A 20,765-nucleotide genomic window follows, 5' to 3' on the forward strand; every position below is an offset into this window, starting at 1 on the left:
TATGCAAAGACACCATACATTACAGTAGGCCTATTGCAAAGTTTATTTATGAATACTTTCGTAGCATCAGGATTCATTTTTTTAAATGATCACAGCTGTGACAGATTTTGTTGGAGGGAGATATATGAATTTATAATATGCTGTTCAATTTAACTAAAAACTTTATATAACATATAAAGTATCAATGTAACATTTAAAAGGAGGCTCATATGCACGTGCACACACACAAAATCACAAAACAATCACATCTACTATACATTGTACTATCCAGTCTTTAAAAAAATGATGATTACCATCTCCATTAGTATTTTCTGTTTTACTGGTTAAAAAACAAAGAAGGGACAGATGGCTCTGTGATCTGGCACTATGCCTTGACTTCGTCAGGGAGCTGGCCTCCAGTTAGAGCGGCCAAGGCATTGGTCACCATCCTCTCCACCATGATCTGCGACGTCTCCATGGTGTGGGTTCCTAAATGAGGGAGGACGATGACATTTGGGAAGGACAGCAGGGGATGATCCCTGTACATAACAAAGAATCACATCATTCAATCTACAACAGTGACGTGTTTAATGCAGGAAAAAAACATTTAAGGCTGCAATTTCACAATCCTAAATATTTGGACTTGTGTAAGTGCAATTAGATGAAAGTGTACTAAGCAAACCTGGGCAATGGTTCAGGATACGTCACATCTAAAGCAGCAGCTCGTATCATTTTCTTCTGGAGAGCATTCACTAAAGCATCTTGGTCTACTACCAAGCCTATGACAAAAAAGTAGTTCTCAAACATACGGATTTCCTTTTTTATAGGATTGTTTTGTTTCAGCCTATTACATTACCTCTGCTAATGTTGATAAGGGTGCTATTGGGTTTCATCATGGCAAACTCTTTGGCACCAATCAGTTTGTGCGTTTGTGGGGACAGATTGACCACCACCATGACAAAGTCTGACCTCTGTAGCAGCTCCTTCATGCTTGCACAATACATGGCCCCAACTGCTTTTTCTTCACTCTCAGGCCTGAACACATAAAACACTGTGAAATTAAATATAAGGCAGGGGAGCAAAACTCGATTTCTGGAGGGCCATAGCCCTAAAGAGTTTAGCTTGACCCTAATTATACACACCTGATCCAACTAATCAAGTGCTTTAGGCATATTTGAAAACAGGTATGTGTTTTGGAGGAAGGTGGGGACTAAACTCAGCAGGGCAGTGGCCCTCCAAAAATTTAGTTTTGCACCCCTTATTTAAGATAGTTGTAAAAGGAGTTATTTCGTGACAACTCTCTGAAGATTTTTAGCATGGAGATGGATATGATAATGTTAATGTATTTGGTCTTCTATGCTGCTGCTGCTGTTGCAGAGTACAGGAACTTGCTACTGCCAATATATACGCTGCTGTAAGTATTTAAGACACACTGCTGCTGCACAAATACTATATCAATTACTCATAGCAGATCTATACAGGTGGAGCTGGGGAAGGTGGAGGGTTTTAGACGAACTCTGAAAGCGTGCTGCAACTGCTATAGTGAACGATAACCAGCCATTTAAATTTTGAACAGCAAGCTGCATTGCCTGCAGAGGTGACATGAACCAATAAGCTTGTGCCAAGTAGTTAACGCTGTAAATATCATCAGCTTGCATTAAGACCCATCAGCCTGCACCATCTAGAGTTTCATGACATAACTAGGCATTAATACGTTGGTGGCAGACGTGGCCTTATGGTTAGAGAGTCAGACCGGTTGCCGGTTACCAGACCGGTTCGATTCTCAATACCAGCAGGAAATGACTGAGGTGCCCTTGAGCAAGGCACCGAACCCCCAATCGGTGGCTGCCCACTGCTCCGGGTGTGTGTGTCCATTGCTCTCTACTCCTTATGCGTGTGCAGACTGTGCACTAACTTGGATGGGTTAAATGCAGAGGACAAATTCCGAGTATGGGTTACCATACTTGGCCTTCACATGTCACTTAAATCAGTGGGGGTTTTTTTTATATTTGAAAACAATGCCTAACCACTTTATGTTCAAATGGACTGAAAACAGACAGAAAAATGAGTTCACAAATTACTGAAGCTGGTAAAAAGTTGTTTAGTGACAGATAATTATTTCAAAGTCCAACAGATTCACCTTTGATTCCTATTGTGGTAAAGGATTTTCATCTCAAACCCTTGAGCTCTCTTGGCGATTTTGTATCCTATTCTTCCCATGCCGATGATGCCCAGGGTGGCCCCGCTAACATCAGTGCCCAGAGAGGACTCTGGAAAATCATCAAATTCCCGGAACTTGGAAAAATTGTGCCCTGAAGAGAAAAAGAAAATCACAATGTTCTCAGTGAACAATATGATAAACCCTGAAGAAAGCATAGAAAGGAAACTGCACTTCTCACCCTCAACAATCTTTCTTGCAGATGCCAACATCAAACTCATGCCAATATCTGCAGTGGCATTATCCACCACATGAGGAGTGTTGGAAACTTTGATTCCAAAGCTATTTATCAGAGGAATATCAAGGTGGTCTACTCCTACCCCACCATTAACAACAGCCTTGAGGTTGGGCAAAGACTGTAACAGGTTTTGGTCAACTTTAATAGCTCCACCCCACACAAACAGTGCCTGGATTTTACCAGCGAAGTCTTCTTTTCTCTGTACAAACCTCTCAAATGTGATAATAGTAAAGTGTTTCTCGATACAAGGTTCAAAACACTTGTAGATGCCTCCGGGTGCTCCAAGTGTGGTGGCTAATATGCACGGTTTATCCATAACCTGTGAGAAAATTAACCAGCACTAGCATAAATGGGCTATAACTCAAAAAAATAAAAATAATAATAGACGAACGCATTCGTCTTTAAATGTCTTAAATGAAATATTCTTTCTCACCACTTTTATGACAGTCGATCGGAGTCTGAATGTTCCCTGAAAGATTCTGATTGTCACGTGCAACATTGTGTTTTGTATTCCAGACATGGTTAATCAAGTACCGATAAAGACCAAAGGTGGTTTTCTGTAAATCATTATTAAGTAGGCCACCTCTTCTCAGGCTAAAAATTTTAGACGACTGCCAAATACCTACTTAAAAATGTTTTCAAATCTTCTTTCGTGTGTCATCGGAGGTTTTAATAGTTGCTAGTCACTCAAATAACCAGAAGAGGGCGTTAGAAGCCAATGAAACGTATTATTCAGTTGTGGCCCATTTCTGTCACACGATTAAGTTCATATGTGGTTCGTGTTTTTACTTGTACACAATATATTATTTCCAGATTGGATTTTCTATTAATTGTATGATTTGGTTTGGTCACAAACACTGAGTAGCCTAATAAAGGACTCCTGCTTTGCTCTGTCAACATTGGTATTTTGGTTTATAGTTCATTGTTGTATGTTTCATAGTAGATTTATTAATAAGCCCACTAAAAATATCAAGTCTTATCATAGCCTATATGTTATCAAAAACTCCTTCTCATTCACAAACTCTTAGAATGCCAGTATAGTTTTTCAAAACACTATAGCAATGATATTGTGCTGATGATGAGCTAAGAACGTGAAGGGTGAATTTGATAAAAGATTAAGATTTTAAGGCCAGAAATTATGTTGAAGGCTTTGACAGTACTGAGGGCCATTGCATTAATTCCAGAACAGTTAGTAGGCTATTAATGGCTGCAACAGAGTTCCAGCTTTCCTGTGGCCTCCATCTGTTGGAAAATCCATGTGTAGAGGTTCAGCATAAACAACCAAATATCTCAACATAATAAAATTCTAGCAAGTAAGTAAATGTTTTCATTTCCACTATACAGAAATATCTGAGCTATTACGTATTGTCTTAAACAAAGAGCATAATAATGAATTAATTTATTTACTGGGTATTTTAGGATTGGCTGTACTCTAATACAATGATGCCTGGTGGATTAATGCTCAAACACCCTGTCCATCTGCTATATGCCACAATAAATGTCATATCTGAGTAACCTCTCATATATGTGTATAGGGGTAACATATTAGTTACTGGTGATAGTGGATAAATAATCCAAAGAAACTAGACGGTCATAATACCTTTTAACATCTGACCAAGCCTTCAAGCAAATGTGGATCTAAAGCAGATCAATCACTACCAACTTGAATTGTGTCCTTTCTTTCTAATGAAAACTACTTCCTTGAGAGTTAGCTTTGTTTGGCAATCAACCAAAAATCTTCTCTGTTCTGCTGAGCACTTCTCTTCAAAGTCTAGTGCTTCACAATTAGCCTACATGTCGGACTCTGCCCCAGGGACAGGCATGTTTTAAAGTGATGAATTGATTCCACTGCCAGCAGGGTGGCCCATTATTTCAACCATAGTCTACTTAAAACCCTTTTTTTTTTTTTTTGATCTAAATGGGAGAAAATACCAGACAACCACTTATTTTGCAGACTTTAACAGGCTCATGTGATTTAAAAAAAAAACTAAGGGTACAACAATGTTCCTTTTTTTTCGAACTCAATAGACAAGAACATTTAAATAGCCATCAGCTTAATAATTTCAGAATATCCTCATGAATTCAGTGATTTATGTTTTCCTCTAGTGGTTATTTGTGGTTTAATCATTTAACCAAAACATTACCAACTTCTTGCAGTTTGCTTTTCCTGTCTTTGGCATTTACAACTCTGGCCAAAAGTCTCTGGTGTAAGGAAATGGGCACTTGTGCTCTGATATGCCCCTGCTACCTCTTGAGGTTATTTTTAACGCTGTTCCAATTAAAGAGGTCTATCTGCCCTCGGGCTCAGGCTGAATGATAATGTTCATCCTGGTAGAAAGACAAAGAACAGACTTCAGCAGATATTCAGCCTTACAATCACAGAAATATCCCATCTTGCACTTTTTCCAGCAAAAAAAAAGAAGAAGAAAAAGGCACTTAGTAAAAAAAAAAAAAATCTAAGACCAAAGAGTAAAGCAAGTATTTGCATTACTTATGATTTGCGTTACATAATCAGATTACTTTTTTCAAGTAACGTGTAAAGTAACACATTCTTTTTAAATTTCCAACAACATATTTTAAATTTGCCCACAATTTTTTTTATTAAAGAAAAAAGTAAACGTAAAAGTAACTTAACATTACTTTCCATAAAAAGTAACTATACTAAATGAATTACTTTTTAGGGAGTAACACAATATTGTAATGCATTACGTTTAAAAGTAACATATATATATAACATATATATAACACACACACACACACACACACACACACACACACACACTCTCTCTCTCTCTCTCTCTCTCTCTCTCTATATATATATATAGTTATTTTTTCTCTAATTTTCTACTTCTGCTCTACATTATTTTTGTAACTTGTAAGTTACTTACAAGTTATTTTTTTATTTGTAAGTTGCTTTTTTTTTTTTCAGTGTCCTTGCAATGAATTCATGTAAATGTAAATATAACAGAATGCAATGCATTACTTTTGCATCAGTTCTCTCTGTTGTTTAATTCAAATGAATGACACTCATAACACATCAATAGGGAAAAATACCCCATCAATTTCATCCCCATACTGGGATTGCTGATCAGGGTTTATTTTTAGAAATAATCCCTGGATTATCACAGAGAGGGGTTTGCTATAATCCTTAAAGACTCCTTGATTTCACCAACATTAGCATAGTACAATGCATACTGGGCGTGGGTTTCCAGAACTAGCAACTGCTATTTTAATTTTTTTTATCAAACCATGGGTTTAGATGTGAATTGTAAGGAATTTAAATGTCTGTAGGTTCATTATTCACCATTTTGATGCTATTGGTTAGAAATAATGTGCAACACTAAATGAACACTTTTTACAAGCAAATCTCAACCTGTCAATTCATTGCATTTTGACTCTCGACCAAGACACAAGTGATTTTTGTTCAATTCTGTATATTATTTTTCATTGTTTACAAGCTAGTGACATTGCTCTAATGTTGTTTATGATCATGTGAGTCACCTAAGCTTCAAGACAATTATAATAACATGTAAAGGACTCTTAAACTGTTTATTTTGTCTAACTTCTTATGCTTTTTTATGCATTTTTGTTTTTCTGCACCTTCTTACTCAGTAATTGGCAGCTCAGTCAAAAACTAGTTCGTGATATTTATTCAGAGAGCTCAAAGAAGTTAAGAAAAATGTTAAAAGCAAAGATTCGTGCACTGTTTCAAATGTACCGCTAAACGTGCTGAGTGTGAATGATAGGACAGAGCCTCCTATGAAAGACGCCACTAGGTCGCATTAACATCGGTGCCATTGAGTAGCCTACACTCAATATGAGGGAGCACAGCGGCAGCCAAAACCCAACTCCAGATTTTTCTAATTGGTTTGTTTGACTGTTTTGCACCCGCATAATGTAACAGTAAACGATATATTACAACCTACGAGAGTGGAAGCCAGAAGCTGGCTTTTATTTTGACTGCAAGAATGTGGTGCGGGGAGCCCTGACAATACGCCGTTCAGCTTTCAAATGGAAGATTGGCTTCTCCGACTCATTTCGGTGGATATGTTGTCGTTGTTTTTTTACACTGACCCTTTTTAATCGCCATGGATCTCTAGATTTGGATTCTTGTACCTCATTCGTGTCTTGAACTGTGAAAAGAAGGCAGGCTACGCCGATCTGATCTACCGGGACGCAAGATTCTCTGCTTACCTCGACATTTTGCTACCAGGGATTTAAATAATCACGTGCTACAACAACGAAAAGATTTTTTTTTTTTTTTTAATAATCAGAATTGATGTGGCCGTCTGACCTTTAATGAATTCAACCTGGAGGGCAAAATGAATAGGGAAAGGCCGAAGAGAAATATCATTCAAAAGAAATTTGTAAGTGCAAATTTGACATTTAATTCGTTGCGTGACCATCGAATTCAGTGGCTGCTGCCTCGTAATTTGCATTAATCACATTGCTGTTGTGCCTTGTGTTATGTTATCGTCAGGTCTGCTGACAGAATTAGGTCAGATGTTATAAACGACCAGTGCATGAACCATCTTCTATTTGAATTGGAGGTTAAGGACAGACTGGCCGATGTGAATCGTACTGTTGACCCAGATAATGCATTGGGATTTTGAAGTATACCTAATTGTTACATTTCGCATTAACATGTCGTGTGACATGTCGCTATGTTGATTTCCACTGTCAGTTTAGTCGTATAGTAGCTTCAGTCGATGTAGACGACCGTCTCGCGACTATAACGTGGTCAGTTTGTGGTCTTGTGTGTGTGTGTGTGTGTGTGTGTGTGTGTGTTTGCGGTCATCGTTCTGTGTGTGTAGGTCGGTTTTTCAATGTCACAAGAACTTAGCTTGTCGAATCATGGGCAGATGCTTGTTTTGTGGTAAGGGCTGAGGTAGTTTACAGCCTGTCTCTGACCTACTACTGGTTAGATGGTGTAAGCAGACTGACCTATTTATTGCTAAGATATATGTTAAAACTGTCCCTCCTACCCATTCTACAGTCACTTTATCAGATGTGTAGGTTATGTAACAAAATGCTTATTTTTACTATAATTTTATATAAATAAACAAAATGCTATCGTATTTTATTTCAGATAGTTGCCAAGGCAACATTTCTTATTTTCCTGATGTATTAAAATAATTGAATTCAATATTAATAAAAACTATATAGGCAAAAAATAGACAAAAACTAATTAAAATAACACAACACAAAAACACCTAAACCTTAAACTGAAATTAAAATGAAAAATACTAAAATAAAACAAATTAAAAATATGAATGGAAACTGTTTATATTCAATGATATTATTACCTGTTAATGTTCAATGATAATAGTATCTAATGATACTAAAATAACAAGCCTATTAAACAAGCCTACTCAAGCCTATTAAATGTTAATTATAATTCATGTAATTCATAGTAGTAAAATGTTCAGGTCCACATGCCATTTTAATGAACATGTTAAAGAAAGAAGCATCACCATTTCATAGGTTGTATTCATTTTAACCTATTAATATTATTAATTGTTGTTTGATTTGTATTTTTAAGAATAGATGAGAAATATTTTAGGCATTGAAGGCCTATTACTTACTTAAATTAGGCTATTTATAAAATCTTTATGAAATTGTAAGATTTTATTCATTTACATGAATTTTCAACTACAATTACACTTTTAAAATGAGCCTACCTCTTGTATCCTGGTTTTCCAAGACACTGGGAATCCTGGTACTTCTAAGAAAAAACAGCTGTTGAGGGGGTGAATTAAAATAAGAAATATCTTGATTTTAGTTGCTTTGGCTTATTTTAATGCTACTTTTGCCTTGTTTTGAATAATTTAATTCACCTTGAGGCCCCCTTGGAAACTTGCTGAGGCCCCCTAGTGGGCCCCGAACCCCTGGTTGGGAACCACTGATCTATACCCTTTGAATATAACCTTATCTGGGTAACATTATAATGCATCTTGGCCATATGAAAACTGCAGCACAAAATGGCTGCATGGACAAAATCTTGACATACATTTCTAGAGTTAAAAGCACATTCAGGCAAAAAAGAAAGAAAGAAATGTATATACAAAATTATTAAAATTAAAACGGTTATTCTTTGAGGGTTGCTATGTCATTCGGTTGCAGTCTGATGTCTTTGTTTACCTTGATTCTCTGGTGTTTAATTGCCACATGGTTCGAAGTACAAGCTCTGAACATTTGGTTTGGTTGTATGAGGCTGGGAATGATCCTTTTAAAGATGATAGCTTCTTTGTATGGGGCTCTCTGCCTTGGCCTTAGTTGGTATTCGCTGTAATTCATTGCAATCCTGTGGATCAAATACAGCTGTCGCTTAGATGTTTAGACACGTGAAGGCACAAGCACAAACATACTTTTAACACTTCATGCTGAAATCTATCAGGGTTCAATATGAAGGTAATTCTATGAATATGCTAAAAAACCTCTACTGTTTTTGAAAAAGCAAGGCTATGAATATAAATAGCCTGTTGTGCACATTGAAACTAAGAATGTTGTACATTCTTTCTTCTCTCTTGCCAAACCGGATATGGTCGGTTAGTAAATCTACACAGGGATCAAGAGATTTTTGATCAGGACTGCATGAATCAGCAGCAGAGTTGATATGCCTGTATTTACACAGTAATTCCTCTGTGACAGTTCCCATTATGAGATCAGATCTCGTTCTTTCTGTTTAAGAATATTAAACAATGTCATTCAGGATTAGGTGAGGTTACAACACACACTATTACTGTGGATTATTGGAACATTACTGAAGTGTAGTGTAAATGAACAGGCTGTAGAAATTAGGAAGGCTGTAAGAAATCATGTTTCACGCTTTCTCCCGAGCACCATATGTGAAAACAAATCTATTTAATGTGACAACAGAGCAGAAATTGGCAGATATATATCGCTCTGTGTTTACAGTGAGCACAGGCCTGCCTCACATGCCAGAGATGGCCATCTAAACTGGAAGCTCTTGTGTCCCACACATTTTCTTTGGCCTCAGCAGTCAGAGATATTTGATAGCTCCTTCAGACTCATCCTTGGCATCAGTTTGCTTCACACAGTAATGGAGAACTAAAGCCCATGCTACACCGATCCTGTTTAGGGCAGCGCTACATTTACAAACACTAGATAGACTCATTCATTTCAAGTGTTCACTTAAAATGTTTTTTTTTATCTAGAAAATGTTGACTCTTATTGCAAATCTTGAATAACTGGTTTAGTGGGGCATCTTAACTGGGAAGAACGAAGCTAGGCTGTTAACAATTTTTGTAATTTTTTTATCCCAAATAAGGGTGATGATTATCTGATTTCATTCTCGTTTGGAAACTTTTGGTCCTCATCCCTGAAATTGACATAGAAGAAATGTGGTTTTACCTTGTCACAGTTTGGTTTCACTCCAGTCACTGGATTGCTTTTTCAGTGCATTTTTGGTCTATGTTCATATTATATATGATTGCTATGGGTGTAGCAATTGTCAAACCACAATACACCACTCACGGTACGTATCGCGATACTCTCATGGCGTAGCGAAGGCGTCCCACCCCCCTGCTGACGTACTGAACCGTCAGCTTTGTGTAGCGTTACACTCCTAATGATTGCTAATGTGGTTTGAAATAGGTCCTAAGGAAACACTTAGTCACACGTTTTAGTGAAATACTTTGAAATACTGTTCAGTTTACTGTGTATTTACATAAGTAATGAATAATACTAATGGACTACATGAACTTTCTGTGTAATTATTTTGTAAATATGATTGTTATTATATTAATGATAGTAACACGAATAATGTGAAATGCTGACACTGTAAAATAAAGTGTTAAATAAGGTTGTATTGGTAATCCAACATAGTAGCAAAAGAATTGACATGCAGTTGGATGTTATTGATTTATGTACTGCTAAATGTGCTGACTCATTTGTTCACTTAAAAGTTAATGTTTTTATGAATTTAAAGACTGACACACACACACACAGCATATTAGACATCTCGTGACACTGAAGACTGAAATAATGGCTAAATTAATAATCACATATGTTAAATATTGTTATAACATATTACATATAATTAAATAAATATGACATTATTATTAAATGTGTTTATTTAATAATAATAATTTGAATTGAATGAATAATTTTATGAGACACATCCATCTTAAATCAATACTGTTAAACCACTGGATAATATTTAGCTGTGATGAGTTGATAAATGAGCAATGGAAATGATTAATATCGCTTGTGTCGTCTACTACAGTTGTACAGCCTCAGTGCATTTTATCTGTGTAATGAAATTTTGTGGCTGTGTTACAACTCTCAAATAAAACAAAGGATGATGTAAAAACTGCAGGAAGCTTGTAATGGCTGCTTCATCCCTCCGTCTCAGACATGTCCAGCTGTGCACTAATTGATGCAGTCATCCCAAACTCCAAGGAGACATATTGTATCAGAATGGGCTTGCTGAACTGGGTACAATTATTGCTGCAATGTTATTATCCGGAGATGTTTTTATCAAGAAAAGTGTCTGGCTATTCTCTATTGATTTAATGGCTATTTAATACTATAGATGTCTTAAATAGCAATTTGATGTAGCCTATTTAAAGGCTTCAGCAAAACTTTGATGAGCAAATATTGCTACGTTTAGTGTATTGAAACATGGGTGACAATCAGTATACAAGGTGACTCCACTGTTTGTTGTCTCTTGAGACTTCATACCGCCGTCATGCATGGTAGTAGCTTATTGAGTTTTAAATTAGTTTTAATTCATCCCAGTACAAGCATATTGTTTAACACTGCTCATGTCTATGGAAAGAGAGGGAGGGAAGTGCATATGGTTAAGCGGCCAGGTTTGCCACTGGCATTCTCCTGTTGTCATGGCAGGAGAGGGAATTGTCATTGGGTGGGTCTTTGCTTCCTTGGCTCCGTCTGCAGCAATCTGTCTTCACAGCTAGGTGAATGTGTAGAGGATGCTGTCACTGGAAACACAGTGTCCTTGATAAGCAAACCTCTAGGAAGCGACGCTTGTGGGAACTCCCCTGTGCATTGAGTGCTTTGTGTTTGTACAATCAGTGAAGATTGTGTGGCACAGCGCTGAACCATGGGAAGACCAAAATATTTATTTGCAATGCAAGCATAAAGATCAGCAGCTTTTTTGAAGAAGACTAAGTATTCTGTTATTCATTATGCACTTTTGGGAGAATGAATAATGCTTTGTTCATAGTTTTTTTTATTGGGTCAGTCTGGGCTTTAACAAAGAGATTTTTGCAGATGCAAATGCACCGTTCTATGGAAGCTTGTTTCCAATTCTGACTTTTTTTTCTGAGAATTGCAAGATATAAACTCCCAATTGCGTGTCATAAACTCCCAATTGCGTGTCATAAAGTCAGTTGCGAGAAATAAAGTCAGAATTGCGAGATATAAACTCGCGATTGCAAGAAAAATGTCAGAATTGTGAGTTAAAGCTACAATATGTCATTTTTTTTCACCGCTAGGGTTCGCTAACCTCTTACAATAACAAAGGCGTATGTTGCTGACGCATAAGCGGAATTATGGAACTTGCCGTCATGCCAAAGGATTTAATAATGTTTATGGATGAGTGAATACATTGATGTTTTTTAACATGACTGTGGTATGAAGCAGGTCGCGATTGCTAATAAGAGATATCAGCGCCACACACGAGTCCCGCGGATATAAAGGAATGAATGAGGACATTTCATTCTACCGAACTAACTGAATAATACTCACACAGGTCAGTTTATTAGACGAATGAAACTTGTGAGGTAACGCAGCGCTGTTTCACTTGGTCTACACTATCACACTAAACTGCATTTGACTGTGTTGAAAGTTATAATGTTATTCTATGTGTTCGTTTATCTGTATGAGACTAGCAGTAAGCTAGATCAACATTAGAATAACATACGGATCATATTCTAACATTTCATCGTGTTGAGCTATATAACATTGATTAGTTTTATGCACATTTGTGCGTCTCTGTCAAGTCGAAGTTTGTCAAGGACTTGGAGCTCTCTGCATTTCGAAAACGCCATGCTGATATTGATCCTCGTTTTAGTTCTCCTTTTGTCCCAAAGTCTGCTTGCCATGGTCCTTAATGTTTGAATGAAACAACAACAGCGTGAGCGTGCCGCTAGACGTAACACAGCTGTCCACGTCTGTCGCCATGGTTACTGTGGCAGTACGAGCGGAAACCAGGGATAACGCGGATATTACGTCATTGACAGGCGACAAGTGGGACAGGACGACAGGGACGAGCCATTATTTAAAATGGGAATTTCTCTGAAATTAAAAATCTTTGGGAACTTTTGGGATATTGTAAGTACACAACTGCAGGAAATATAATTATCACACTGTGCAAGTGATTTTTGGATATTTTATTACAAAAATCTTACATATTGTAGCTTTATTAGTTTATATCTCTCAATTCTGACTTTTCTTGAAATGTAAATGGCTTTAAAAGGGCTAAATTTAGATGATGGCAAATTTACAATTTAAAATATGCGGCAACAATTAAATATCCATTAAATATTATTTTAATGATAGATATCCAATATCTACCGGTAATAACTGATAACCAATATAGGGCATAATATCATGTATGGTTGGAACAGTTTTTGCTCATTATCTTTGTGAATTTATTTCCAGTTCGTGTAGCTTTTCAGAAATGGAAAGCTTTCGTGTTGTCAGTGGAGTAGGTGTGACTGAGTGCTGTTGAATGGCTTATTTGAGAAGCTTATCGGAGGGAAATTTTCTTGAGAGGGCAGCCAGTCATCATTTATAATCGAACACCTGCGTGTACCGTGTTGATAGGCCAGTCGATGTTGGTTTAATGTCAGGTTGTTGGTCCTGGGTAAATAATAGATCTTTTTTTTTATTTTTTTTATGCCAGCTTGCTTTTGTTAACATTAGTAGTAGTTAGCTGTGTGTGTGCGCGTGTATATGAGTGACCAGTGATCGGTCTGAGACAGATGGGTAAACAAGGTCAGATTCGATGTGTTGGCAGGCTGGCCCTCAGCCCGTCTGCTCTTGATGCCCTGTTTAAATTTGATCTGTGTGAAGCAGCGCTCCCAGACCCAACTAATGCTCTGTCTGAATCAACGTCTGTGCTAAACTTTAGGTAAAGATTAAAGCTTTTTCAGTAATTCTCCTGATTATAACACTAGTTGCTTTTGGATTCAACTGTGTGCAATCCATAAGGGAGCAATTACTCATTAAAGCCATCATGTTTAATAAAAGCGTTTGACAAGTTATCTGTATGCAAATCAAACCCACACACAAGAATTAAACAGGCCTCAGTCTGCAGCCTATTATTCTGCCATTATTCCTCTGACTTTGTCCTTTGTTGTTTGCTGTTTGCTCTTTGTTGTTGTTCTGATGTTCACTTGATTTTTGGATTATAGACTCAAAATGTAAATAAATGTGAAGTCCTCTAATTCAACGATATGTCGCTATCATGAAAGATCTGCATTGTGCTTACGGTGACAGACTTATCCACGTGAGTTTAGACACAATACACCTTTATCAATAATTGACATGGTTGCTGGTAGCGTAATAAAAACCAGCACATGACTTAGAGATGTGTGTGGTGAGAGATGCTGGTGTAATTGTAAGAGCTGCCCGGAGCAACACGGACACAAATAGCAAACTGATGTGGTTAAAAGGAGGATGCATATGAGGCCGTTTTCAGAGAGGAACTGATTATGACAGTTAAATGAGCAACATGAATCATATGTTTAATTGATTTGGGAGAAATTGGGCTCATGCACCATCTGTGATTAACGTATTGATATTAGTTCTTACCTTAAATGGAAAATTCTATACTCTGTACATTAGAGGATTGTGTATATAAACACAACAGGCATGTTTAGTGAATATAGTGGAATTGCATTTCTTTTATGAGGTGTGTCAGGGCTCCTTGATCAAATAATGGACCCGGATATTCTAGAATCATTCACTTAACTGTCGATTTACAAGCATCAAGTAAGCAAATCTCATTCTGTATTTGGCAACGGACCTTGTGCTGGCATAAAAACAGTGAATTTGGCCATACATCCGAATGCGTCTGTCCTCCAGTAATGCACTGTCAGGATTATGCTTTGTTCTGCTTAGTTTCATTGTGTTGGTTCTGTTCTGTTCCTGTTCCCTGTATTTGTATATTGTTTCCTTGTGTGTGCCAGATTCACCACATAAGTTCACCTGTTACTCATTTAGTTTCCTTTTTACCCCTGTGCATTTAATTCCTCACTTTCCATCCATCTATCTATAATACATTATTGTTTAAAAGTTTTTGGTATTTTCTTCAGCAAGGATACATTAAATTGATCAAAAGTGACACTAAATACTTTTATATTGTTACTAGAAAATGTATTAGGCCTACAGTTTCCACAGAAATATTAAGCAGCACAACTGTTTTCAACATTGATAATAATAAGAATTGTTTCTTAAAAACATAAAATGAGCATATCAGATTAATTTCTGAAGGATCATGTGACACTGAAGACTGGAGTAGCCTAATGATGCTGAAAATGTATCTTTAACATCACTGGAATAAATTACATTTAACATCATAATATCACTTAATTTAATATTTTAAAATATATTTATATTATATTTAAATTATAAAATATATTAAATAAAAAATAATTATTTAAAATTGTAATAGTTCACAATACTTATACAATTATTTGAAAAATCTTACCAACCCCAAACTTTTGAACAGTAATATATATATATATCAGTTATAATCATCAGTTATTCCTCCATAACTGCTTGGCTGACTTTTTATATATTTTTTTGAATTATAATTATTGCCTCATGTTTAAACCACAATGTTAAGTACAGATGAGATTTTGAATTATAAGAGAAGCATTTCCTTTTCTGTCTGGCAGTCTATTGATATTGACTTCCACTCTCTAGTGTCTCTTTTTGTGGGACCCTACTTGCATAATCTCATAAATAATAGAGCTTGGCTTTCGCTCGTGAAATGTCATATCGTTTTGAGTTCACCCTGACAGGGACTTTCACATGGCCGCCACAATAGACCTGTGGAAGACCGTCTCCATGGCTACTAGAAGTTCCCTAGCGAGTGCCACTTTCTTCGTGTGCCATGAGGAGGCCCTAAACTGAGGTCAAGCACTTCACATCGTCCTAATCATCGCACGGTTTTCGCATTGCTATCACTTGGGGGAGGGCAGCATGATTACGAATTATGCTCTCAGGATCAGTTTGCTAAAATAAGTCCCATTTATAGTGACAACAATACATCACGTGTAAAATATAAAATCTGGCTTCATGAAAGCATGGTGCTCTTATGCTGATTGCAGTGGGACTGTTTTTGCTTATACACAACTATTACAAGTGGAAACGTTCACTGATACTCATTAAGGCAAAACACGATAGATCATGTAAACTTTTTCTATTGGATGATCAGGGTAAATTGTACTTATTTTGTTTTCTGAGAAACATGCAAATATCTTATGTAGCTTCCTATGGGCAGTACTATATCTTTGAACAAAATAAGAAAATTGTACACATCCTCATCCTATACGCTGATTTCACGCAGCCGCCATTTTGAACTTGAAAGTGAGGCTCCGGTGGGAAGAACCCCGGAAGTACAGATAAACAACAATGCCTTGGACTACCAACCTGAAGCTATTGCCGCGATTTACACTATTGGAAGATAATTTCTAATATAGGATATGTATATAGTTCATTCCTGCTTCGTTTTTTACTCTCTGAATTATATATAAAAAAATTATTTTATTTATAAATAAATTTCACTGTATATAGTCTAAAGTATGAAAGAAATGTATGTACAGTTTTAGAATTGACACAACATCATTAAACACAACAATACGCCATCGCATTCACGACTCTCCTATGATTAAAGGCGACACTTCCGGTTTTCTTCCCACCGGAGCCTCGCTTTCGATTTCAAAATAACGGCTGCGTGAAATCAGCGTATTCAAAATATATTTGGGAATATTTGGAATTATAGTCACCATGAAATCAAAATTGACCATTCTTTTTTTTATGGAATATATCAGTATTTATTATAAATGATTTATCTGTGCACATGATTTTTTTAGATATATATTTTTTTATGTGCCCTCGTAATCTTCAATCAAAATCCATTTTGCAGCGAGCAACATCTCTTCTCTGATTATATGTTTACTGGCCCGAGGACAGGACAACCTGTCACACACATGGCATCACAGCAATAGAGAACCACAACCATCCAATCAATTCCCTGATGGACAAAAACAAGTCCCGTCCTAATTATTTCTTTTTCAAGAGGCCATTTCTCTCAGATATATACATCACAATAGGAAAGAAAAGACTATTGCAAATTCTGTTTCATGACGACTTTAAAACCCCCTGAACCATTGTATTGTTACCCTTGCGAATAGCCTGTTGGTGGGTCATTTAGTGCCAGTGCAACACTAGGGATCATGATTGAGAACAAGCTTGGCTTGTTACCCCATTTATGGTGAAGGGGACAGGCTAAGGAAATGAGCTGTTATACTAAAGAGATTTAACAGTTTAAAAGAGATCACATTATTGGATGAAAGACTTTTTTTGAGGCTTTGAGAGAATTGTGAAGAACAGTGAGGTCATTCAGCTACCTAGTACAGAGATGTCTTACTACAGCACATTAGGTAATCTATGGGTAACAAATGTTATGCTAACATTTGTTGTCATTGCTTTTGGAGCATTCAGTAATAAAAGGCTTTCTGACATGTGCTGGGATTGAGAAACTGCAGCCAACTGCACTATTTATAGCACAGTTCTCTGTCTGTGTAGCTTTACTGTGTTTTTTTTTCTCTCATCCACGCTCAGTGTTTGTCATTTCATTTGTTTGACATAATGAAATCATGCCTGTATCAATTGTTTGACTAATTATTCCCAAACTGTTTATTTAAAGAGCTGTTTCTTTTTCTTATGAGGTGACTTTAGGTCATGTGTTTCACTTTAGAGCTCTAAAATGAACTCTTTCCTTTCTGCAGGATGATAACGATGGGATCCCGTGGTCGGAAGAGAGAGTGGTCCGCCGGGTGCTCTACCTCTCCCTTAAAGAGTTTAAGACGGCTCAGAAGAGCAAAGTGGAGAATGGCACTGGAATAGTTAATGGTGAGTATTCCTCTTCTCTAGAGCGGTGCTTTCAGCGATCTACACTACAGAATGGAGACTGACCTTTAGAACAGCTGCAGTAAAGAACTCATTTCTGTGACATCTGACGCTGTTGCTTTCAGCTGCCACTCTGAACCCCTTTAGAGAATAATATGCTGAGAATATCGTACCTTAACAGTGGCACTAGAATTAGTTTTAAGATGATGGTTAGGTTGTGATGTCACCATATGGCAGAGACTGAGCACATGCCAGGTAATCTTTCATATTAGTTAGTTAATATTCATGAGCCATTCCTTCAACTTGGTCATATTTATAAACTCATATCCTGTGCAGATGATGTTCTATGCTGTTTTGGCATTGCCAAAGCCAGTTTTATGTTTGCTGTGGTATTTTGTATTATGAATAATCCCAGATATTAAATGTGTCAAAAATGGCCTATTTTGTTACATAAATGTAAGTTTGTTCCTCTGGAATTACATTTATTCATTTTGACCAATTTACAGGTTCAAATTACACTGAGATCTACAGTTCAATGTGGTGTTTCAAAGGTGCATTGGTATTTGATGAATTATTTTGCCTTAGATGCTGAGCTCATGTGTCTGCAGCCAGCTGTGACACTCAGAGGAACACCTGGCACTGTGGGACTTTTCTTTATTTCCTCAGCCTCTCAATGGTCCATTAGGAATATTATTGTTCTGCCATGATTGCACTGAAAATGTGTGAGCAAAGTAAATTATGCCCTGAATAATGCCCTCTCTGTATGGATTTCATGTACCGAGGCTGCAAAGCGCTCTCACTCACTGCTCTCAAATCACTGCGCTCTAATGGGGTGAACTCAGTGACCCGCCTGGCTGTGGATGATGCAGTGCATCAGAGAATGTCAAGGGCATGTACAGAACACCTCACGAGCTCACCGCTTTATATGCTTTCAAAAACACTTAAGGATTCCTTTGTAATTGGTTTGTAATCAAAAACATCGCATTGCATTTCAGAGAGTCTTGCACGTACTCTACAATTTTTTGAATTCTGAAGGATGCTTTTTAATTACAAAGCGACATGTTATCCTGTGAAGTTAGTAGCTGCATTTTAATTCACAAGATTCTGCCGAAGTTCACTCACTTCACTTCACTAAACATGACTCACTGTCATGTTTAAGAAACCAGTTTGAGATGATTTGAGCTTTGTGACATGGTATGTTCTCCTGCTGGAAGTAGCCATCAAAGATACACCGTGGTCATAAAGGGAAGGACATGGTCAGCAACAATACTCAGGTAGGCTGTCGCATTTAGCCTAAGGCTCAATTGGTTCCCAAAGTGTGCCAAGAATACATCCCCTACACCCAGTGCTCGAAGTCAGCTTCAACCAGTCTGACCATTGTCCTCTGACCTCTGGCCTCTGTCCTCTGACTGGCATAAACAAGGCATTTTCACCCACAGAACTGCCACTCACTGGATATTTTTTCGGACCATTCTCTGTAAACACTAGAGATGATTGTGCGTGAAAATCCCAGTAGATCAGCAGTTTCTGAAATACTCAGACCAGCCCGTCTGGCACCAACAACCATGCCGTGTTCAAAGTGACTTAAATCTCCTTTCATGCGATTGGCTGATTAGATATTTGCTTTAATGAGCAGTTGAACATGTGTACCTAATAAAGTGGCCGGTGATATCGTTTAGACCCCTGTGTTTCTCTGTATACATACCGGTAACCCTCAAGTTTCAGTTGCCCTCTGTCTGTTATTGTCTATGTTTGTGGTTGTTCTGTTCCAGTTCTTTGAGATTGCTTAGATTCCTGAGTATTGTTATTGAGTTATTATTCAAATCTGCTGCACATAGATCCTGCTCCTTTTTTCATCATTCCTGCTGCAACCACAGAATAACGGACCATAATACATGGATCTAGCAGCAGTTCGGATCCGCCACCTCTCCCAGGGGGATCTTTCCCTTGGGATAGCTACATATGTAGAGGTTTTTAGATCTGGCCCCTTTCGTTCATTACGACGTCGACAGCCTCTGCATATTTTTTGTCTTCGCCATTGACTCGTCCCTCCACCCTTTTGGTTCTGTCGGGCTCCTCCTTCCCTCCGGCTTCACCTCAGTACTTGGGCGCACAGACTCTGCCTCAGTCCTCAAGATGTTGCAAGATGGGAGATGGCCCCATGCATATCGATAGATCTGCTGCTATTATTATTCTCAATTTTGTATAAGGGAAGAGGAAAGACAATAACTCTTCTTAATTCACAGACTACATGTTTATTTTTGGCTGCTTAACATGACTGAAACCTTAGAGATTTGTAACAGGACACTGTAGGCACTGTAATTTTCCCTACTTCCTGTCAGTTTATTCTGAGTGTGCACTTAGTCTGAGTGTCCACTTGTGTTTGTTCGCTGCAGACTGAATGATTGGAAAAATCCTGTTTCAAACCTCTTCTCCATTTCAGAGGCACTGAACAGTTGCTGTGGATGCTACGCCTTTATATATATTTTATTTGCTAATAGATAAATGTCATAGCAATATTAAAAATAGGATGGAGGAAATTGTTTTCTTCTGTATTTATGTGTATATGTCTGTTGCTTAAACTTAAATGTCTATTGCTTAAACCACACCTCTTTTCCCAGGCTCCTTTGCAAATGGTCATTTGAATGGTTTGGGAACTAAAGCTGGGCTGTTTGCTGGAAGCTGTAAGTCAGACAGGACACAACATGCAGTTCAAAGCAAAGACCACAGCCATGAATACTCAATAGATGGGCCTGTCAGGAAAAGGTGAGTTTACTGAGCCTTTCTCTGTGATATTTCCAGCACAGTATATTATGGTTTTATGCCATTCTAAGTTAGTACATGGATAAAATGTGGTTTCATAGGTAACATTTCATGATGATTGAACTAGGTGGGAATATAACAGATTTAACAATGGCTCAGGGAATGAAATGGTACCCCTATGTAACTTTCATTGCCAAAGAGATACAGCTAAACTTAACTGGTGTAGCTGGTCAAACATGGAAGTCTTGTGGGTTAAGCCTGTTGGGAAACAAGCATCCAAACACAACGTTGGCCAATTAAAAATGACTTGCGTAGTCAGACTTTTTGCTGAGCTTTTATCTCAAACCAAACTGCTTCCCTCCGCAGGTCTTCTGTGGGATTAGATTAGCAACTCTTTTCCTAGCAAAGGAGCGATTCAGATCGCTATGATTGCTT

General features: G+C 37.5%; 2 protein-coding genes across 5 annotated transcripts in view; one reads left to right on the top strand and one right to left on the bottom strand.

Annotated features, from left to right (window-relative positions):
• Positions 1–98: 98 nt before the first annotated feature.
• Positions 99–3,097, bottom strand: LOC311276531 (glyoxylate/hydroxypyruvate reductase B). Its single transcript, XM_084386232.1, has 6 exons — positions 2,869–3,097; positions 2,379–2,754; positions 2,120–2,291; positions 836–1,014; positions 662–758; positions 99–518 (listed from the first exon to the last, which is right to left on the bottom strand). The coding sequence occupies exons 1-6, from the start codon at positions 2,953–2,955 to the stop codon at positions 365–367; spliced, it is 1,065 nt and encodes a 354-aa protein (XP_084242358.1). The 5' UTR covers positions 2,956–3,097; the 3' UTR covers positions 99–364.
• Positions 3,098–6,161: 3,064 nt separating this feature from the next.
• Positions 6,162–20,765, top strand: part of jarid2a (jumonji and AT-rich interaction domain containing 2a) — a 37,158-nt gene continuing 22,554 nt past the window's right edge. For all 4 annotated transcript variants that reach the window (XR_014625020.1, XM_084385386.1, XM_084385387.1 and 1 more), the window contains exons 1-3: positions 6,162–6,802; positions 17,447–17,570; positions 20,189–20,333. Coding sequence is in view for 3 of the 4 variants with exons in the window: in XM_084385386.1 (XP_084241512.1) it covers positions 6,758–6,802; positions 17,447–17,570; positions 20,189–20,333 (314 nt within the window). In the remaining variant the exon portion in view is untranslated. The remainder of the gene's footprint in view (positions 6,803–17,446; positions 17,571–20,188; positions 20,334–20,765) is intronic.

Source organism: Rutilus rutilus, assembly GCF_951802725.1.
Source record: "Rutilus rutilus genome assembly, chromosome: 17".
In the NCBI taxonomy this organism is placed as follows: domain Eukaryota; kingdom Metazoa; phylum Chordata; class Actinopteri; order Cypriniformes; family Leuciscidae; genus Rutilus; species Rutilus rutilus.